This window comes from Protobothrops mucrosquamatus, unplaced genomic scaffold (genome assembly GCF_001527695.2).
Source record: "Protobothrops mucrosquamatus isolate PMUCROS unplaced genomic scaffold, P.Mucros_1.0 scaffold_15, whole genome shotgun sequence".
Lineage (NCBI taxonomy): Eukaryota > Metazoa > Chordata > Lepidosauria > Squamata > Viperidae > Protobothrops > Protobothrops mucrosquamatus.
In genome coordinates, this window is record NW_015386091.1 from 380,955 (window position 1) to 403,695 (window position 22,741).

At 39.5% G+C, this 22,741-nt stretch overlaps 1 protein-coding gene across 1 annotated transcript in view; it reads left to right on the plus strand.

Moving 5' to 3' along the window:
* The window catches only part of LOC107298472 (guanine nucleotide exchange factor VAV3), a 124,194-nt gene that overhangs the window by 90,078 nt on the left and 11,375 nt on the right, over window positions 1-22,741 (plus strand). The window contains exon 18 of the mRNA XM_015827884.1: window positions 5,782-5,933. Within this exon, the coding sequence (XP_015683370.1) occupies window positions 5,782-5,933 (152 nt within the window). The remainder of the gene's footprint in view (window positions 1-5,781; window positions 5,934-22,741) is intronic.

The following is a 22,741-nucleotide window of genomic DNA, read 5'->3' on the forward strand; positions in this document are numbered from 1 at the left end:
TTATTGTATTAAAATACACTAACTAGTTCATAGGTCTTTGAAAAAGCTTTGCAAATTGCCCTTACTATGGGCCCTGCTTTGCAGCTGTTAAGAAAATCAGAGTGATTCAGGAAATGGATTTGTACATCTCACAATGTTTTTTTTGCTGCTCCTTATGATACTAAATGGTCCATGTGTTATGGAGGATTTCATATCTATTTCTAAGTGTTTCGGGAACTTAAAAGCAGCTGAAAGTCCATACATTTTGCCGGCATGCTATGAAGACTATTATTGAAAATACCCATACATTCATCTTTTACCTTTGCAACTCTTTCTGGGGTATGGAAACAAAATAAAGCTAATAAATGCCCCACTTGCTTGAAATGAGATGAATTCAAGATGGTATTCATGTGTCTTCTGCAAATCCATTGTTATCCTTCCAGTTTGCTATGGGTGACCCAAATTACCCATGGCTGACTGGAGATGGGAAGCTTTAATCTGACACAGAGCTATTAAGCTACAGTTGCTTGCTAAAACAATTGCCACTCCAACATACAGGGTGGCATAAGCAAGTGCATAAAAATGAATTGCATCCTCGTCTATGGAAATTCATCCTTTTTGCAAAATGTTCCTAGTAAGTTGCAGGAGGGAGTGAGGGAATGAAATGGCCAAATCAGAGGAGTAAACTATGCCTTTAAGCAGGTAAGAAGGTTTTTTAAAACAAAAAACTGCAAAACAGCCAAGAAAATATTTGTTTCTTCTTAAAAACAGATGCCAGTGATAACAATATTTGAACGCAATTTTTTTTTTTACCAATCATTCAATGTCATTTTGCTTCTCTCTTTTTTTCTTCTTTTCTTTTTCTAAGACCCTTCTTTGTTCTGTGGGTTTTCTTTTGTAACTCTGCCAGACTACAGCTTTGTTCCCCCTTCCTCCACTCCTTTTTGGTCAGGTACTGCTTTACTGCTTTCTATTTATTCTCCATTTGCTTGTTTCACAAGTTCGGTATTTCAGTTTCTATGTGCGGTGCAAGCTAGGGAAGGGACGGATTCATTGCCCAACCCCGGAACATAATTTGACTTAAAACACAACTGCGGTTTACAAATATGTTACTCTAGCTCCATGGAAGTGATTTACTCTCAGCAGCTCTGACCCAGCTGGAGAATGTTTAAAGCACGTGAAAAAGTGAGTGATTTGGGGCTGTCATGTGATATTGCTCTTTGACATTCAAGAAGGTCATCTAAATGTTCTGCCAGCTATGCAGGGAATGCCAAAAAAACTGGTTCTGGAATGTTATGTTTTCAGAATATTGGTGAAAGTACCCATGTTGCCAATCAAAACTAATTAAAAATATGATTACATTATGCATAGCTATTGATATTCTTAAATGGGTCTACTCTATTTTTGGTGCCCTCAAATATTCGTCCCATCCCTAAAAGCCTTTTTGCCAGACCATTTTCGGATAAAGTACAAGAAGGAAGATAGCTTTCCATATACAGCAGTTTTGCATGTGCATTGTCTGTAAGTTAATTTTATCCATCTTCTATGCATTTGTGTTTCCTTTAGTCACTTCTCTCATTGTGTCACCCACCAAAAGACATTTGTGCCTTAAAAGGATAGGATATTTTTTTCCTGCAATAATTAGAGGTGTCAAATTTCCGGCATTATATTTAGGTAGATGAATCATTTACTCAGTTCTGAATCCCAACATTATGATGTGTAGGACTGAAGATGGAGGCTGTTTAAATTAGAACATGATGTGATGGGAAATACCAAATCTGCTAGTGAAGTTCCCTGTTTGCACAAATCCTCCTCATTGTAACCAGAGGAAGCTAGGGCCCAATACGATGGAAAGGATTTTACAATATGCTGGATTAATTGATGATAACTGCAACTTGCTTCCTTCCTACATGGATCTAAAGCCACATCTGGTAATGTTCAAAGTTAATAGAAGAGGACAGTAAGTGAGGGCAGATGTTCCCATTCAGGCAGATCAAGGAAAATAACTTTTTATATAACTCTTTGTTAAGCTTTCTACTAACTCACAGTGCTAACTATTGGAATGCATTGACCAGATGCTCAGCTGTCTGCTTTGGGATGGGAAACGTAATTTGTTGACTCAATTTTGTCATTTTTTGAAAATCTCCTTGGTTGTTCCTGAGGTGAGAAGATTAACTGCCCAAGATAGATAGAAACAATCCTGGGATGGATGAAGAGGGCTTTGATGTGTTCTTCCATTCCTTCCTGGGATGTTTATTTGAGTCCCAGCAGTGGCAAAACATGATGGACAGTAGTTATAGAACTCCAGATGTTTCTATGCATATAAATTCAGCCTCAGAGCTATAGATTTTCACTATGTGGCAGAGCTCTCCTTAAAGAGAGGGGTATCTTCATTGTTGTGATCTACTCAGACAAATAGCTGTTTATATGGGAATTAAATGAATCTGGAAAGATCACGGACAATTAAGAAGGCTAAATGAAAGTTTTACATATAGAGTCAATGGTTTCTCAGGGGACAGATGCTGCTGGGCACAATCTTTTATCTCATATTGTTGGCCTTCCAGAATGCATCTTTCTGGCTGCTATGGGAAACAGAATGTTTGATAGATTAGATTAGATTAGATTAGATTGGATTGGATCAAGCCAAATCAAATCTTGTTTATTTTGGAGTATTAGTGACAATATTTTGCCTGATTTAAACAATCACTGTATGTTTTTATTGCTCTGTCAGTGTGAATTATTGCTGCTTTTCTTTTTCTCCTTGCTTTTCTCCTGTCACTGTTAATATATTTCTCATAATGCCACGTAGTAAAAGAGTTATGGCATTTTACAACTTTTGTGCAGGTGTTTGTTTAATTAATGTGTCTAGCCAATAGTGAACGGTATGTATCATAATGTCAGTTAATATAAACTATTGGATGCTATTATTAGACTCCATTCTATTTCCCTAAAATATTTTTTTGAGCATATTTGTATTATCGGCTACTTTGAAGGATTATGCAATAGATTCTGTAGTGACAAAAAACAGCGGAATTGGTTTTCAGAATGTGAGTTCATCTTAGGCACAAACCTTCAGTTTTAAATTTAGGAAAAAAGTATTGCTGATTATTAATGCTTTTTACGAAAGCAGGAGGTAGAACTTAATGTCTTTGCAGTATAGTCATTTGCACAGTAGCATTTTTGCTAGGATGAAAGGGTTTGGGTTCAATGTTCAAAATGTCTGAGCAGGGGTTAGACTAGAAGACCTCCAAGACCCCTTCAATTCTTGGCATTGGACCTGGTTACCTCCGAGACCGCCTTCTGCCACAGATTGCCTCCCACCGGCCGATACGCTCCCACAGAGAGGGCCTCCTCAGGGTGCCGTCAGCCAGACAGTGTCGGCTGGCGACCCCCAGGGGGAGAGCCTTCTCTGTCGGAGCACCCACCCTCTGGAACGAGCTGCCCCCAGAGATCCGGGTGATCCCGNGCAGGACTGGCCTAGGGGTATTTTAAAGGGGTTTTAAATTAAATTTTTAGTAGAAGCGGCCAAATTTAAATAGTTATTTTTAATCTTTTTTAAAGTTTGTATTGTATTATATCATTGTTTTAAACTGGCTGTAAGCCGCCCTGAGTCCTCCGGGAGAAGGGCGGGGTATAAATTTAATAAAATCTAAAATCTAAATCTACTATTACTATTACTATTACTATTACTATTATTATTATTATTATTATTATTATTATTATTATTATTATTATTATTATTATTATTATTATTATTATTATTATTATTATTATTATTATCTTTGCTTTATATTCTTAACTTTAGGAACATGGTAGCTCCATTCCTGTACCTTAAAATCAATAGACATATCTTTGATTCATATTTCGTTGTTCAGTGAATTTTCTTTTGATGCGACACTCTCTCTCTTTGCGTGTGTGTTTGTGTGTGTGTGCTCATGCACGTATAGACTATATAGCTGCAAATCTGCAAATTATAGTATGCAGTCATTTTATCTCTGAAACTTGCAGGACTTTAACCATTTATATAGCGCATCTAATATAGATTATTTATCAAATTTATTTGCTGCTCACCTCAAAGTTCAGGTGACTCATATAGTCTTCCATATGATGGCCTTTCATCAGGTTCATCTGGTAGAGTTTATTGCTGAGTTTTGCTCTCTAATGTATTTTCCACAGCTCCTCCCACTTTTTTTTTTTTTTGCAGTTTCACAATGGCATGTATGCACAATTTGATCATCACTGATACTAAGGGAGATGATGCTTTGTGCCTTTTGATCTTTTTCTGTGGGAAGGTTTGGCCTGGCCTCTTGAATGCACCTCATGTGCCTTCTCTTAATAGCAGCATCTTACAAGTAGTCCTTGCTTAATGACCATTCATTCAGTAACTGTTTGAAGTTACAGTGGCGCTGAATGAAGGAACTTAACAACCAATCCCTGAAGTTACAGTTGTTGCAGTGCCGCTGCAGTCACGTGATCAAAACTTGGCAGCCCAGAACTTTTTTCTCTAAATTGCATAAGTGGTTTCCTTGCAAGACCTGGAGAAGATGACCTCATGTGGGCCACAACTGTTGTGTAAAGGGCCAAATTGGGGGGGGGCATGCCTTTGCAGCAGTGGGAACAAAAAAATGGAGGAGCACAAGGTGGCAAAGGCAACTGTGGTTGGGGTGGCAGCAGCTTCCCAGGGTGGCTGTGGCTTTGTGCCACACTGCTGAGCTGTGTTGAGGCTTTTTCAGGTGGCTATGTTTCATGCTCTAGGGGGGCAACTGTGGTTTTGTGTCCCACTGCTAGGCTGGGCTGGGGCTTCCTAGGGTAGCTGCAACTTTGTACCGCACTGCTGTGCTGAGACTTCTCAGGGAACCTGTGGCTTTGCCAGGCTGGGGTTGTCAAGGCTTCCTAATAGGTCTACAGCTTCATGCTGCACTGCAGCTTGGGCTTGTTGCAGACCCAGCAGCACAGTGTGCCAAGAAGCTTCAGACCCACAGGACCACAAGAAGCCTCAGACCCAGGCCCAGAGCCATGTGGTTTGGAGACTGCTAGTAAGGCAGTATGCTGAGTAGCCAAAAGGGCAAAAATGGGGAGGAATAGGCAGTTTGGGAAAATTAAAGGAGAGGCTGTCCCTTACTTTGAAAGAACTGAGACTCGGGGCTGGAGGAACCAAAGCCATAATGGCTTAGTGTTTGACCTCAGTAAATTCTGTAATTTTTCTATGCACTTTTTAGTCACATTGAAACTCCAGAGCTTTACATTCGTGTCCTGGAAAAAGTGTTCTTAGTCCAGAAATACTCTATTTAGGAATCATTGGAGAATAATTTGCCCTTAGAAATATGCCTCATTGATTTCAGTAAAATGGTCAAAATTCAAGGAGGCACATTTATCAGTATCTTTGAATCAAAAAGTGAGGAGAAGAAGAAGAAGGTGCTGTTTATATTGGTTCTTCTTACAACTTAGGAGGATTCATTGATATCAAGAAGCTGATTTAGAGAAACAACTTGAAAATGAGAGAGAAGAAGCAAAATCCCTCAGAAGCGCAAAGAATAGGCCTACGGTCTTTAGACATCTCAGCAAATGATTGTAGGAATATGTAATTTTTTTTCTAAATAAATCCAACCAGCAAGCAATAAGAAAAAAAACCTGATTGCATGGAATGGATTTCATTCATGCTATTCCATAAGACCACACATCTCTTCATTTCTGCTTGCACTTGTATTAGACTGGTATACAGAAAGTGTTGCTAATGTTACTCAGTTGCTGTGCAGTTGTGAAACTTCAAATAATGTTACCTACCTGTATTTCCCCCTCCAGTGCTGAGTCCCAAAGTCCTCGGGATAGCCATCGCTCGCTACGATTTCTGTGCAAGAGACATGCGTGAATTATCCCTGCTCAAAGGGGATGTGGTCAAAATTTACACAAAAATTAGTGCCAATGGCTGGTGGAGAGGTGAAGTCAATGGAAGGGTAAGCCTTTCTCTATCTTCCTCCTGATTCTTAATTTGTATGTAATGTATATGGTATTAAGTATATTGGAATTGAATATTTAGTAATTTCCCATGAAAATGTGAAAAGTTCTTGCTGTCTTTCTGAAATTTAAATTAACTATAGACTACAGTAGTCTAGTTGTCTACAATATCATCATCATCATCATCATCATCATCATCATCATCATCATCATCATCATTCTAGCCATTGTCTATCCACTGCAGGATGAAGGCCTCTTCTGCATGTTTCCAACCAACATGGTCCTAAGCTTTCTTTTGCTGATGTTGTCACTCCATCTTGTTTTAGGTTTCTTTTGTGGATGCTTTTTATCAAGTGGAATTCTGTGACTGCCTTAGTCCACCTTCCATCAGTTCTTCTTGCTATGTGACCAGCCCATTTCCATTGCAGTTCTTTTACTCTCTTGGTGATATTGTATACCACGTGCAGGTCTTTCTAGCTTGTCTTGTGATGCTGAGCATGTATCTTTCCATAGCTCTGTGCACCACTTGTAGCTTTTGTATCGATTCTGAGGTTAGTGTCCATGTTTTGCTGGCCTATGTTAGAACAGTGACCGAAAACTTTTCAGGCATGGGGGAGGTTGTTCTTGAATATGTCCATGTTGAATTCAGAGGAGTTTCATGTCTTCAGACCATAAATTATGTGCTTAAATTAACAAAAAGATACCGTAAAAATATTTTCCCTTTGCCTTTCAAAAGAAATGAACCAGAACTTCTGTTGAAGGCCCAAAATAGTTTGAACTTCATTTCTGAACCAGATTTTTGGATATGATGTTCTCATCTTCCAAATGAAGGCATGTGGAGATGGACTAGTTCAGAAAGGGGTTATCTCAAATGACAGCCTTTTTGCTAACGCTGCCTGCCATCAAAGTGGCAGCAAAGTAATAAGCAAAAATCCTCCCTCCCAATGTGGAAGCTAAAGATGTGGAGGGGTTTTATCCTAGTGATGTTGCAGCAGTCCAGCATCTGCCCTCAATTCCAGAAATGGACAAAAAGCCAGATGAGGAAGAGATGTGCCACATCTCTCTTTCATGATGAGACATGATAGCAGAATTCCAGTATTTGAGGGGCTGCCACCAAGAAGATGGGATCACGTTATTCACCGAAGCACCAGAGGACAGGACAAGAAACAGTGGTTGGAAACTGATCAAAGAGAGAAGCAACCTGGAATTAAGGAGAAACTTCCTTACAGTGAGGACAATTAACCAGTGGAACAGCTTGCCTCCAGAAATCGTGGGCGCTCCATCACTGGAGATTTTTAAGAAGAGGCTAGACAATCACTTCTTGCTTGAACAGGGGGCTGGACTAGAAGACCTCCAAGGCCCTTTCAAGCTCTATTCTATTCTAAATTCTAGCAACAGAGAATGAGAAGTGGGGAGTTCTGATTCATGCACTGCACATGTTTCTTTAAGAGAAAGGGAAACGTCCATTTCAACTATTGCTCCACCAAGGGATTGATTGCTTCTCTTTTGCCTATCCCGGGGGTAGGCAACCTTGGCTCTTTTATGACTCGTGGACTCCCAGAATTCCTGAGCCAGCATGACTGGATTAGGAATTCTGGGAGTTGAAGTCCATGAGTCATAAAAGAGCCAAGGTTGCTTACCCCTGGCCTATCCTATAGGAAAGTGGATTGGAACAAGAGGAAATCTTTTGTTGTTAGACAGAAAATCAAAATCAAAAGGAGACTGGGAGCACCTTTTCCAGTTTAACAAATATTATTAAGATCTTTTGTGAGATACAGCTCACTTCATCAGAAGTTTGCTCCCCATCTAGCCAACAGAAGAAAGGAACATAGTGGCCACAAATGTTGGCTTGCAACTGTGCTTTCCTACTGCCAGAAAGTAGGTTAACAGGTGAAACTACCCTGTTGATCGTAGATGGAACAGAATTTAGTTCTATACATTTCCATCTCCAGTCTGAAATGATTGCAGTAAACATATCGGCTGAGAACCATATCTGAATTTCTGTCAGGCCTATTGATGATTAAATGTATATTTCTCCAAAGAGACAGTACATGTTCTGCTGCAACAGTTAATTTGTTGCAATTTTTATCCTTTTCTAAATCATTTTCTAATTGAAAGGGTCATGCACAAAATTATCTTGAGTCAAACAAACAATCTGACACCATGTTTCTTTTCTCATTTAGGTGGGCTGGTTTCCATCGACCTATGTAGAAGAGGACGAATGACTTGCAGATCCAGTTGGTACTTTTGATCATAAACTTCAGGAACTATGAAAGCACCATTGAAGTGTCTGCCGAGCATTATTCATCTTGCTAAGTATTTGAAACGCAGCTCTTCTGTCTGTCTGTTGAAACTTTGCAGACCCCCAACGCTGGAATTCCTGAAGACGTTTGTGCTGACAGCTTGACTGTCTCACTCAGAGATGTGCAAAGAAGCTGCTTCACAGCCTCCCACCACTGGGGACCAGTCCCAAACTCTAACCTCACCTTCCTGAAAAAAAAATCATTTCAGAACAGACTTCATTCAAAAACACTTCATTTCATTCCAGCCGCAGTGAATACTAAGTATGGCTAGCAGTTTATGAGCTTTAAGTGAAATCTCTGATGACAGTTATCACTTATGACTTCTTCCAGAGGGAAATGTTTGAGCATTCCAGCAATCACGTAGTCAATATTATTTCTCCCGAAATATCTTACCGCACTAATTAACTTTGCCAACAACCCTACACTTCACCAGTTCTGCAATCCCTAAATACACTTTTTGGGGGGGACTAAGCATAAATTCAACACGATTTGCATGCCATTTAGTGGAATGGTGGTGGGGGAAGGAAGAATACAAGCAAATTTAGTGTTTAAATCCAGGGATGTTTTAACTGGCTTATCTGAGTCTTTTATTACAATATTTTATGGAGCCAATTTTTTTAAAAAAGGAGTTGTGACTTATACAATGTTTGAAAAAGGAATTAATGGAAAAAAGCTGCCTACTATAGGATAATCCATGCAAAACTTCAGGTTTTAATACACAAGCCCACATGATATGCTAAAATGTGTATATTTAAGAGAATTTCTACAATTTTATAGAAAAAGCTTTGGGAACAGTTTGATTGCATCTCTTGACTGTTATTAAAAATTCTACTAATGTTCAGGGTATCTCTTCTATGATAGTTGATCAACAGGATCAGTGATCTTGCAAAAGGCATTGTGGATCTTTAAGATGACTGTATTACATAGAAAACAAGTAATTCAGGTGAATAATACTGTGTCCTATCCTCCATTTTGTAGTTGAGCTGGATGATTTCATAAAGAAAATAACTTTTTTCTCCCTTTTGTTGGGTTTTAAAGTTTGGTTAAATTGAAAGCCGTTGCCACAAATAACATTTCATCTGAGATTTCCATTGTTTTAAGCTATTGGAACAATTTAAGAAGTTCTCTCTCTATTTTTTCAAAAATAGAATCTCCGAGGGTTGTGTTTATGCTCCAGCCCTTAGTTTTGAAACACACACACACACACACACACACACACACACGGTATTGAGCAGTAGTAGCTTAATATCTTAAGCAGAAAATACCCAAGCAGCTCATAAAAGCTCACAAAATACTGGGTGCAGTTCATACAGTGACTTTGAAATGTGTGAAGACTCAAATTCCTATGTAGTTGATCTTCATACTTCCCAGGACAATTCCTCTGAAGTTGGCGTGTCCTCTATAAAAGATAGCCCACTTATGCAGAACTTCAATCAGAAATGCAAGTCAAGAAACATTTATCCTTTATTGATTCGCAAATGGGACTTTGGATTGATTTTGGATCCGATTTAATCAATAGTCTCTAGTTGACTTTCCCAGACCCTGAGGTTTGTCTTAATGCTAAATGAACCAGTTATTTAATTATGCATAAGTTGTAAAATCTTTGTTCCACTATGCTGGTATGGACTGTTTAAATAATCAGATAATTATGCAGGTTTGATTCTTCCTTCATGCTTGCTTCTGGTGGAAAAGTTGCCTATTGCTTATTGACTAGTTTGCAAAGACATGTAGCACTTATAAACTAATCCAAGTCCATCATCAAGCAATGATAAATTAGTAGCGATAAAGGGGAAGAGGAAAATGCCCAGGTTAGAAATGGTCTCAACTTCTCTGGACTTTTATCTTCATAATTTAATACTAGCAGATAATGCTTTTGGTCTTGAGAATTTCAAAATTGTTTATTGGAGACATTATTTTGATGGAACCAACGACAACCTTTATACCCGGTTCCAGAATTGTGTGCAATAAAATGTCCTGTGCTGAAAAGTTAGTTAGGAATATGTCCTTGGTACTTTTTTGTCTAATGGACTGATCCTTAAGTAGGCAAAACTGCTTGATCAGGAGATTTGCTTCTTTTTAATGGAGAAAAGTTTTGCCTTTAGTTTGCAAAATGAAATGTATCATAATATTCCATCATTGCATATATGTCTTGCAAGGAAGAATCAACTTAATGTAAAATATATAATGGGTTGTTTGACTAAAACATTTTGAAGGATAGTTTAAAAGCTACAATGCTGGTGTTTGGTAATCTTTAGTAACTCATTTTGAAGGATAGTTTAAAAGCTACAATGCTGGTGTTTGGTAATCTTTAGCAACTCAGGTGGAACTTGAATACATATCTAAATAATTGCTTCCATTATACTTTCTCATAAAGCTTCTGCATTAACCTCTGTAAACTCACTCTCTCTCTCTCTCTCTCTCTCTCTCTCTCTCTCTCTCTCTCTCTCTCTCTCTCTCTCTCTCTCTCTCTCTCTCTCTCTCTCTCTCTCTCTCTCACACACACACACACACACACACACACACACACACACAGAGAGAGAGAGAGAGATGCCACTTGGTATGCACAGTGAATCTGGTGAGACTTGGTGGCAGATAAAGGGCAGACAGCAATTTAACCTCACTTGCTTGTCTCTTGGTGTCACAATTACCCGTTTCTTCAGCTTTTCTTTCTTCTTTGTGCTGTAGCCCAGAGATGGGAGGGTGTGTCTTTTGCTGCTTGAAGTATTTTGAGACAGATTGCGGGCTGGGTCTGGCTGATCCATCCGGTGTGAATCCCTTTGCATACATTAACCTTCTCATTTGAGGGAAGGGACTGGAGAATCCAGTCATTGAGGAGCTCCATAAACGCACAAAGTTTTAGGTCAGGACTCTGCTCTTTCTCGTCTTCATTGAATGCCCTGTGTTGAGTAAGTGAAATGCTGCATCATTGCTATATTTCAAATACCAAAGATTTAGTAGGCTGGAGCCTTGCTACGTCTTTATTTCCCTGCAATGCCTATTTATTTTCCCAGTGTCAGACCCTGCTCTCGTATGCAGTGAGCTGGGGCAAGTACTTTAATTTGTAATGTTATGTAAATATGTGAATATATTAATAAACTGGTTAATTACTTGTTTAATGAGTCACTGTGTAAGACAGGTAATTTGTAAAGATTTGTTTCTCTTTTCTTTTTCTTTTAAAAGATTAATTGTCCTTTCCAACAGTTTCCTACACATTCCTAACAGTGTACTTTGCATGGTAAAGTTGAGATATTTATATTTGAGGCTGTGTCTTTTCCATCAACCCTGAAGTAAAATAATTACTTTCAACTTCATAGCCTTTCTCCTTGGCTATAAAGTTGGACTCCCTTCATCATTTGGGACAGAAGACTAAATATATTGTTTTAGACAAATAGAAAATCAGTTTCCTCTTCTTCTGTTATTATTTATCTTTTGTCCAGATATTTGTAACATCGGTAAGATTCCAAAGGAAATAACCTTATATTCAGTGTTTTTCTGCTGATCTGTGTGCAACCATTCTTTTGACACAATTGTGATCTAAATGGTCAAGTTAATAGTCTTATTATTCTATGAACCAGTTCCTGAATTTTGTAATATTTCCTTTTGTGCCCTTGTCACCACAGACAATCTGGAGCACTCTGATTGTTTTGGTGGTGATATTGCACATTTAAATTGATAATAATTCAGTAAGAATAGCTTTGCTGGAGCAACCAGGAGTCCATTTGGACAATCTTATTTTTAAAACCAAAATCTGATGCCACAAAGTTTTACTGATGTTAGTCTCTTGCACTTGGCAGTCAGTTATACGAATATGACCAACATAACTTCCTCCATTCCTTTGTAAATGTAGCCAGCTAAGCCACTGAATATCAGCACATCCTGCAGGAGTTAATTCCCAGTTAAGCCTGACTGGGAATCCTCATGGTTTTCAAGATGATGTTTTTACTCTTGCTTAGCATTAAAGATGCCTTTCTGAATATGTATAGTTCTTCTGAGATTTGCCAGCTACATGGGACTTGACACATATATCCATGGGCATCTACAAGGAAGACAAGTGACATGATGCAACGGATACAAGCTTCATAATCCAAGTTATTTACATAACAACATGAAGTGTGCAGTATCGGCGTGGTTCCTACCAGAAGTCTATGTCCACTTAGTTACTTAGGCTTTCATTGTTTGAGATGATAAAGGAGTATCTGACCACAATGGGATTCACAGCCACTGTGACATAAAACAGTGTTGGACTTGGTTGAAATCTTTTTATCAGTCACAAAGCTTTTGGAATGTTTGTTTGTTTGTTCGTGTCAGAAGCATCACATTTACAATAAGGCATACTATACAGCATAAAATGAAAAATACAAGATTAAAATATGTACAAGTTAAACAGATCTTGCCCAGAAACTAGCAACATTGTGTTCTGTCATGCTGCCATGAGGCTCCTCAAATATATACTGATTAGGACACAAAGGGCAGGTAAACATGAGTGTTGTTGTCTGCATGTCATCACAATCGTAAAGAGCAGAGTCCACCGGATAGCTCCATTTGTTCAACGTGTCTCTGGATCTTGTACCCGTGTGGAGGCTATTCAATGATTTCCATACTTCTCAGCTTTCGCCTGACCCAGGTGTCAACTCCTCCATTGGTTCCATGCAGTGTTGGTTCTTTGTAGCTTTCCATAAGTCCACTCTGTTTTCAAATTTTTCTAAGTCTTCTGTCGAGCTAAGGAAGCTTTTCCTGGATTTTAATCTCTGATGAGTTGGTTGTTGGCCATAGAGAGAGTGTAACTTGGATATAAATGATTTAAAGCGCTCTCTGTATGTTGCTATTTCTCTGCAAACAGAGCAGAGGTGGGGCAATGCCAGCTAAGTGGTAGAGCTTATCTAGAGAGGTAGGGGTTTAATTTTTGGAATTAAAATCAACTTTAGCTGATTTCACAGATAGAAATCCCTCGGTAGTTCTTGGTCAACAATGAATTAATTGGTTAATGTGCTGAGTCCACTGAAAAAAATGTTAATGAGGTTAATTATGGATGCCAAGTCTGATCTTAAAGAAGGACCAAGATGCAAGTATGAGCAGCAATAAAGAGTAACAGAATTTTTGAGAGGTATCAACTAAAATAATGTATTTATTATGACAATATTAATCACAAGATCTGCAACATTATTCAATAAATGCAGTAAAATACAGCAGAAGATACTGCTTTGAAAATGATCAATGGGAAGGCTGTGAAAAGGTAACTCAGGTGCCTGAATGTGTGAATAACTGGCACAATTAATAGTATTGAGTCTCATTTATGCATGCATTCTTTAATTGAAGATGTCTTTTCTTTTTTTTTAAAAAAATCTTTCTTTAAATGAAAATTATTCATTGTCAAAAAGGAACCATTCATCTTGTCAAAAAGACATACGATGTTAGCCTAAGGGCAATTTTTAATAACTATGTAAGTGACATTTGCCTGCACCATCTTGGCAAGACTACATATATCTTTGTCAAACTGTCAAGATTTGGCACATTTTACTGTTTGGCCGTTTAAATAGCAAAGATATACTAATTGTAATCCAAATTTCTATTGTTCTTTTTAGTGTTTTTACACTGATCATCTGCATGTTCTTTCCCCTGAACTCCGTCTTTGCCTTCCATCTTTAAGTAATTGTTTTGCATCTTGGCCTTATTAAGGCCACTGAAACCGAACAGAAAAATATTGGATGATCATGTCACTTTCTAAGCGGTTGAAGTGGGATGAGGGCTCTCTGAGATTAGATGGAAGATTTCTACACCGGTTTCTGATGAGCTTCTCAACTCCTTGCCCTGATTATATTTTGCAAATTCCCAGAGCTATTCAATACTTAACATTCAGCAACTGGCAAGTCCTTTCCTATTCCATTTCCTTGGTACATCTGCCATTTACAATAAATCTGCCGCCAAAAGTAGAATCTCCAGTGCAATAAATTAGCTCTATTGTGCAGCAATTTAGAGGATTTTTCCTGCGAAGATAGGGGTCGTCCCCACAGAACTTGGCATATTGAGCGTGACATCTGAAGACATCAGCTACCTGTTTCTTGGATATAGTATAGTGGTCAATGTTCCTGCTGCATTTGTATTTGTTACCATGGGGAAAACACAGGGAACGTAATGCACTGTATGCCACGTTGAATTGTGCAATAAATCGGACAGACAGACAGATGTAAAATCTTCCTTGAATGGTCAGTTCTGGGAACCAGGTGTTTTAATTATAACAGAAAGGAAACCTTTAGTATGTTCTGGGTTGCTTTTTGAAATGCCCAATAAAATCTGAAGCCTTAGAATAATTTCAGGGTGGTTCCCCATACAAGACCTAACCCAATTAACCAAGATGTAGCTATTCTTGCTGGTCTATAGATTATTCTGGTTGGCAGTATGTACTAGATTGTGTTCCTCTTCTTTACATAGGAATCAATCCATTGGGGAGTGGGACTATGTTTCTTGTGGATTTGTTGTTGTTAGTTGCGAAGTTGTGTCCGACCCATCGCGACCCCATGGACAATGTTCCTCCAGGCCTTCCCGTCCTCTACCATCTTCTGGAGTCCATTTAAGCTCACGCCTACTGCTTCAGTGACTCCATCCAGCCACCTCATTCTCTGTCGTCCCCTTCTTCTATTGCCCTCAGTCTTTCCCAGCATTAGGCCCTTCTCCAGTGAGTCCTTCCTTCTCATTAGGTGGCCAAAGTATTTGAGTTTCAGCTTCAGGATCTGGCCTTCTAAAGAGCAGTCAGGGTTGATCTCCTCTAGGACTGACTGGTTTGATCGCCTTGCAGTCCAGGGGAGTCTTCTCCAGCACCAAATCCAATCATTTTCTTTATTGCTTTTTAAACAGGATCCATAGAAGACTGGAAGCTTGCTGGGTAAAGAATTCTGGGAGTTGAAGTCCACCATCTTAAACTTGCTGAGGCTGAGAAACACTGCTCTACAGGGCTGTGAGACACCAAACTCCACCTGTTGAAAATTTTTATGCTCTGGAAGTACATTAAGCAGAAGCATTCTTTATCCCTTTTTGTATTTTTCCATCCTAATGTCACATTTTATGCTCTTTTTTTTTTGCACTGGAACTGCTGTTTTCCAAACGAGTACTTAAGATTCCCCAAACCGTGTCCCCTCCCCTCCGAAAAAACTAGTTAACCATAGGACAGCGTTCCTGATTGCTGCATTTGAATCATTCCAATTATGCTTCAGCTTGTCTCATCTGAAACAGCACCAGATCTAATTATGGGAAATAATTGCATCTAACATTGCCCAGATTGTTTTGTATTTTGTTTAAATGATAATGCAGTCATTAGCATGCTTGCTTATATCTGAGAGAACATACAGATGTTTAGTTAATAGATGTTCATGATCCTTGACAACCACTAGATGTCACTGTTTCCCGGTCAATACTTAATGGCTGAGGCAGCACAAGAAAATCAGCCATAACTTTTATGCTGCTTTTCAGAGGGGGGAAAAAGATAAACCACATAGTTAACGGTACAAAAAAAGAAAGGAAAAAAAGGAAAGTCATGCTATCTAAACTAGATCAAAATGGAAGCTGTGTTAAATTAAAATATAGGTTTTTTTTAATAAGTAGAGAAAAACCAATCAGCTCTTATAGACCTCATGTGTGATTTTTTTTTTAAAGTTTCCAAGTTTGGGCAAAGTTGAGTATAAACTGCTTTTTAATCTCTCTGAAAATGATAAAACCTGAGAGATCAGAAATAGCTTCTGTAGATCTCTCCACCTGCACTGTTTCCTTTGTGAGAAGACCATCTATGAGATAACGATTAACCCTTTTAATTCCTAATGGTTCTCTGAAGTGTGCACAGAGTGTCAGGTGCAAAGAATCAGGGTCATTTGTAAGGTTTCAGGGTAGAAGATTTATTGAAGCCCATACACAAGAATCTGGTCAACTAAATTTCAATGCTGAATTGGCCCAGATAAGGATTAATGGAATTCAGAAGAGGTTGGACTTCGTGCGTTTGTGGGAACGCAAAGATTCTAAACTAATGGTATGCTTAATTCCACCCCTAGCTCTGCCTACCCTTCTCCTATGCGCAGGCAATGTAGCAGCTGGTGTATCTATTCTGATCTAAGCATATTGTGTTCTCTGTAACAATGGAAGTTTCAGAACAAGTATTGAAACAGTCCAGATGAGGTATAGTATAACTAAAAACTGAAATGCGTTTCATAAGAGTTCAGTTGGACACCTCTTATATGGAAACTGGTAGACTACTAAAGTCAGCTCAGCAAAAGCACTCCTAAAATTGGATCCTTGAGATCTGGATACAGATCTAGGAATGTTCACAAACTAACAGAGTTCCCATAACATGCTGGGTTAAAATATGGCTGGTTAGTTCTCAGTTCAGGAAGTTTTGCAAAGCTGGGCATTAGTTTAATTTGATAAACCACAATTTTGTTAACTGGGGATTAATATATTGGGTGAACCAGAGTACTGTGCACCTCACATTTCAAAGAGAGACTAACCGGCAGATTGTCCTGACTGGTTAAAGTATTCTTGCAGCGTTTGAATTAAATATTATAGTTTCTGATTATTGCTAATATTCTCATTCCTAGCTGTTGTTAGCTTTCATCAGATTTTTTGTACTTGCATATCAGAACATGTTTGCTAAAGTGTGGCTTTCTAGGGCTGTCATTCAAATGCTCCACAAATGCGTGCAAATTAGAAAAAAGAAATAAAGTGTCTTTTCTCTCTCTCCCCATTTCTCTCCATGGCAATACTATCTGAAGTAGTACAGCTCAGCTAAAGAGATTACATACTCAAATGTTTTATCATTACTTCTATACATTTGATTCACACTGAGTTCATTTAAATGGTTGAAACGTGGCGAATTTGATCTGAAGGGAACAGGTTTGATAAGGCACCTTGAGAGAGCTTTTAAAATATTGGTTTTGTTGACTGGATCCCCCTTTGTTTTTGTTTTTGTTTTCTTTGTTTCTTTGATAAATTATCTGACAGCGAAGTTCAGTCAAAGACATTATGATTTATAGGACAGCAAGGCTGCAGAAAAATCCCCTTTTCCTCATAGTGTTTTCCCCCTTCTCTTCATCATATTTTTTGTTCTTTGGACTTGGTCTTACACTTTTAAAACCTGCTGAACATTGTGTGTGATACCTGCCATGGAAAAAAGTGAAGGAGAAAATGCATAAACCTAGTGAAAATTCAAAAGACTGTCTTCTCCAGAATCTGTTTATCCTTTAAGACAGTATTTCTCAACCCAAGCCCACTTTAAGATGTGTGGACGTCAACTCTCAGAATCCCCCAGTCAACATGATGGCTGGGGAATTCTGGGAGTTGAAAACCACACTTCTTAAAGAGGCCAAGGCTGAAAAATATCTTTAAGAATGGTGCTGGAATCATCTTTAACTTGTCTTTGACCTCTGACAGGCAAAGAGAATTCCTCCTAAGCAAACATTTCATTCTGCTGTTGTTTGATCTATTTATCAATATCGGGGAAGGAGTCTGTTGTTTTGCTTTTGTTTCTTTGCTACTGCTTTGAGGTTGATCATTGCTTTCTTTCTTTCTTTCTTTCTTTCTTTCTTTCTTTCTTTCTTTCTTTTTTTCTTTCTTTCTTTCTTTCTTTCTTTCTTTCTTTCTTTCTTTTCAATTTTGTAAGTAGCTTTGAGCAATACTCTTTTGGAAAGGCCAAAAAGAAGTAAAAATTAGGGCTGTGCAAATCCTTCAGTGAGTTGCTTCACAAAGAATATGGCTGAAGGTGAGATGGTCCTTCTCTTGACAGCTTATCTGGCATTTGCAGGATAACCAGCCCATTCCCTTCTTGGTTGAATGGTGGTCTAACAATAATAGCATATACCAGTGGTGGCGAACCTATGGCACGGGTGCCAGAGGCGGCAATCAGAGCCCTCTCTGTGGGCACGCGCGCTGTCGCCCCAGTCCTAGGCCTTCAGCTGGGTTTTATAAAACATTTTCGCTTTAGGCCTCCGCCGCCATGTGCAAAAAAAAAAAAAGGGGTTCAATCAGTCAATTTCAACTTCTCACGGGAAAAAAAAGTTCTTACAAAATTGGAATTGATTGATTGAACTTTTTAGTCCCACCCAGTCTGCCGTTACCACAGCAGCCACGCCCACCCAATTGGCCACACCCAGCCAATGGGCCACACCTACCCAGCACTTGACGATGCATAAGTGGGTTTTGGGTTGCAGTTTGGGCACTCAGTCTCTAAAAGGTTCGCCATCACTGGCGTATACTAACAGAATGGTTTGGTAGGATTGGGGAAAAGGTTGCAGAGAAAGTATGCCATGTTGACACATGGGTTACGTGAAAGGATGGGGGAAGAGAAGCGACAACTGCAGCTGGTTGGTGAAAGCAACAACTTGGTTTGGAAATCCTGGCTCTCTCCCTGGATTGAAACAGCGTTGCTTTCCAAATTAACACATTTGTCGGTGGTAGCTCAGTAGCAATGGGAATGCTTGAAAGAAGATAATTTCTGCATTGCAATTGTATAATGCACAATGAATAGAAAAAAATGCCCTGCAGAAAAAGAAAAAAAGAGAACACACTGCTGGAGTTATTTCTGCCTTGCATTAAATCACTATTTCCCCACCTTGTGGCTTCAAATCAATTCAGAGGTGGGCTGCAATTGCTATAGAGTTCCCCCTTTAAAAGTTGGGCTATAAGAGAGAATAAACAAAGTATTCAAGCTAACCTAACTGTTAGACAGAAATGGCCATTGGGAGAAATAAGCTTGTTGGAGACAGTTGATTGACAGTTATTTGTTCATAAATTACTTTTGTTCCTGTTCACTGTCCATTTACTCTGTGGGACACTAATGTGTTTGGGTAACTTCTGCTTCCTGATCCATAAGTTACATATAGCTGGGCTACAACTTTCTTCATAAATTACTATTTATGCAGGAAAGAAATAATGGTTCTCCAGCTACTACTGACAATCTTGAACTATCCCAGGCAGCCGAACTGATGTTGATGAATGCTGGGAGCAACCTCAAGCTGGCCTTGGTTCTGCATCCTTCAGCTTACACAAGCAATGGAAGTGTTTCAGAATCTAGGACCAGGGATCTTCAAACTTGGCCCTTTTGTGACTTGTGGACTTCAACTCCCAGAATTCCTCAGCCAGGCACGCTGGCTGAGGAATTCTGGGAGTTGAAGTCCACAAGTCACAAAAGGGCCAAGTTTGAAGACCTCTAATCTAGGATATACCTCTTTCTACTTGATAGGACTTTGGATCTGATTCAAAACATGTGGCTCGGAGCATATGGGGCTATCAGTATAGCTTCTACCTTTTTAAAGCAGCTGTGCCTTTCTCCTGGCTCATACAGGTGTAGATGTCCTAAAAAGTTGAAGACAAATGTTATGTTTAATCTCTTATTTCCCCTCCCCCCCACACAAACACACTGTACACTCTGAAACACATTTTTGGAAAGGAATGCAAAATGTTGTCAAACCTGGGGGTTTTTTTGGAAATGCATGGGAGTTTGCCCATGTAAGCCATGTTCTGCTACTGAGTTACATTGTCTGTGCCCCTGTATTCCACCTGTTAACAAAACCAGATTCTAGCTTTGCCTTACACTGGGCGGGAGAGAAGAAACAGCAGAACAGGAGAATGGGAAAAGCATTGTCTGTGTAGACTTATGACCTACAGAGCTGATAAAGAAAACAGTTCCGTCTCTACAGGACAACCTGAGATTTGCCTGTATGATGCTTTCCACAATGCTTTAAACAACAATTTTCAGATAACCTGCTAAAAGAAGTGTGCCACCAAACAATAAACTGGGAGGTGTCTCCTTTTAAACACGTTAACACTTTCTTCAAACGTGTGGCATAGTGTTGTCAAAATGTTGCCTGCAAAACGTTCTGTGGGCCCCTTCCTTCAAGGTCACGATCTATTTTTAAATCTGCAGTGGAATTTGGAGATGAGGCAGCTGTGATGGCTGCCCATACTTTTTTTTCTCTCTCTCTGGTTCCTTTGATCAGCCAACCTCTCCAGCCTACTAAGCAGCATTTCTGGGGCCCATTTGCTGCAGGAAGAAGGTAGACAAGTGTGGATGAGAAGAGGAGCAGAAGTGGCTGGGACTGTCTCACCTCCAGTGCGACAATGTCTTAAAAGGTGAATAGGAGAGTTTTGAATTGTAGTCTGACACATCTCCCCTTCTCCTCTCTGCCTTCCCTTCCTGTAATACAGGAATGGAAAGGCAAGGGAATATTAATTACTATTGTTCTTTATTATTCTCTAGTGAAATCCTAGACACAAGACATAGGCATCTCTCATATCAAATACTCCACCAAGTAGGCATCTGCTACTGGCATCTCATCCTAAATGGCACCAAGGGGCTATTAACTATGTGTAGGGGACGGATGAACATTAATGTGATGTGTGATTTTTTTTTTTTAACAAGGAAGGAAAGGTCCTACGAAACCTACAACCGAGGTCAAATCATTATGTTGGACTGAGATGGAGAACTCTGGAAAATGGAAGGCTTGAAGAACAGTGAGAACTGGTTACTTCCTAAGTAACCAGGCCATTCCCTTCCTGACTGCTCGTTCTGAAGTCTCCATTGTGTAGATGTTCAAGCACATTGGACTTAAATGTGATGAGGGTGGAGATTTGTTCTCTGAGCTTGTGGGTTGGTTTCCGAACATTTCGTTACCAGGCTAGATAACCTCTTCAGCGGAATTTAGGGATGTCAATATCAGTGTTCCTCTTATAAGGGCTTTGCTGGTCAGTAGGTCTTGTGATGGGGAGGTCACGTCAGGTGAGAGTCACATCAAGGTGAGGGTCTTGTAATGGGTCATGATGGGTTAGGTGTGGGTTGCATCAAGTGCGGGTCTTGTGATGGGTCAGGTGAGGGTCACATCAGGTGAGGGTCTTGTGATGGGGAGGTCATGTCAGGTGAGAGTCACATCAAGGTGAGGGTCTTGTGATGGGTCATGATGGGTCAGGTGTGGGTTGCATCAAGTGAGGATCTTGTGATGGGTCAGGTGAGGGTCACGTCAGATGAGGGTCTTGTGATGGGGAGGTCATGTCAGGTGAGAGTTATTGGAAGGTGAGGTGCTGGTTGGGGGGTGTTGCATGGGTTGGTTGAAGGTTGGTGCCGTTGCTGGTTGGCTGTGTGGTTGAGTTGCATTCTGAGAGGTTTGTGGGCTGGTAGTAGGTCGATGTGCCTGTTAATGGAATTTCTTGTGGAGTGCCAGGCTCCGATAAACTCGTGGTAGCGTGGCTGATCATTCTTATATTGTTCCAGTTGAATAGGTGCTGTTCACTGTCAGTGTGGGTAGAGATGTTCCCAGATGAATTCAACAGAATTGGTGGTAATTTTGCCATTCGCCCAAAGACATTATTTGAATATTGTGATTCAATGAGGCTTATGCGTATTAGTTAAAACTCTCTGAATTGGAAGTGACTGTTGTATGGGTAGTAACAGTCATTTCTCAAGGACTGTCCTAGCTCTAGTTCAAAGCTCCCTGCATTGATACAATTGTCAATACTGGAGAATATTAAATGTATCTTACAAGGCTCCTCCTGGTTTGGCTCAGATTTGAGGTTTGGGTTGAGAAAGAGAGAAATGGTAGATAAAATAAATTTAGAGCTGCCAGCTGATATCAAGGAAGAACAGGATAGAAGTGTTTTTAACAGCTATTAGCAGGTATGCCTAGTGTATCTGTGGACATCCAATTTTTCCTTCATAATAAGCCCTTTTGTTATCTTTATTTTGACCTCTTTCGAAGCAAGAGACACAATGTTTGATAGAACTCTTAATAGAAACAGTTCAGTAATTTTTGTAGGGACGGAGGTCATGTGCCCCAGCAGTAATGCGTAACTATTAAAGCATCTTACCCATTTTCTTGCTGTTCTGTGCAAGGTTTTGAATTTTCCACTGGAAGCAGTGTTTTGGGATATAAAGTTTACAATTTATTTCAAGGGTTGTGTACAAATTTAGAGATGCAATGAGCTAGGTCTAAAGAAAGGGAGGAACAGCAGAAGCCTCCAGAGGGCTGAAATTTTAGGAACCAGAATACAAACCTGGTGAGTTCCCACTAAGCGCTTAACTAAGTTGTTACAGGAAAGTGAACAGTCCGAGCAGAACGGCAAATTAAAGAAAGGTAAAAAGATCTTTAAAGTGCAGTTACACCCATGGCAATTCACCTTGGCCTAGCTTTAGGGTAATCTGCACCCTACTTAGACATGTTGATTTATGAACTAATTAGTTCCCTGAAAGAAAAGTACTTCTAGGACCCAGTTTCTCCTAACCAGCCCGCAAACCATCTAAACAGCTGGAAAATGATTTTACTTTTATAAGTTAAAATTCAATATATATTTATGAGGTCATTCAAAATGGAGAGATCTTCTGCAACAAGCTTCTGGGAAGGTCAGGACCTGAATAAGTCAAAATCCCAGGCAGAGGAGAAGGAATTTATTCTCAAGATGTAAGAACCTTTATATGGTGAGAAAAGCAGAAGTCCTACCAGCATTAATAAATGTAACAAGAAGGAAACAAAGGGTCA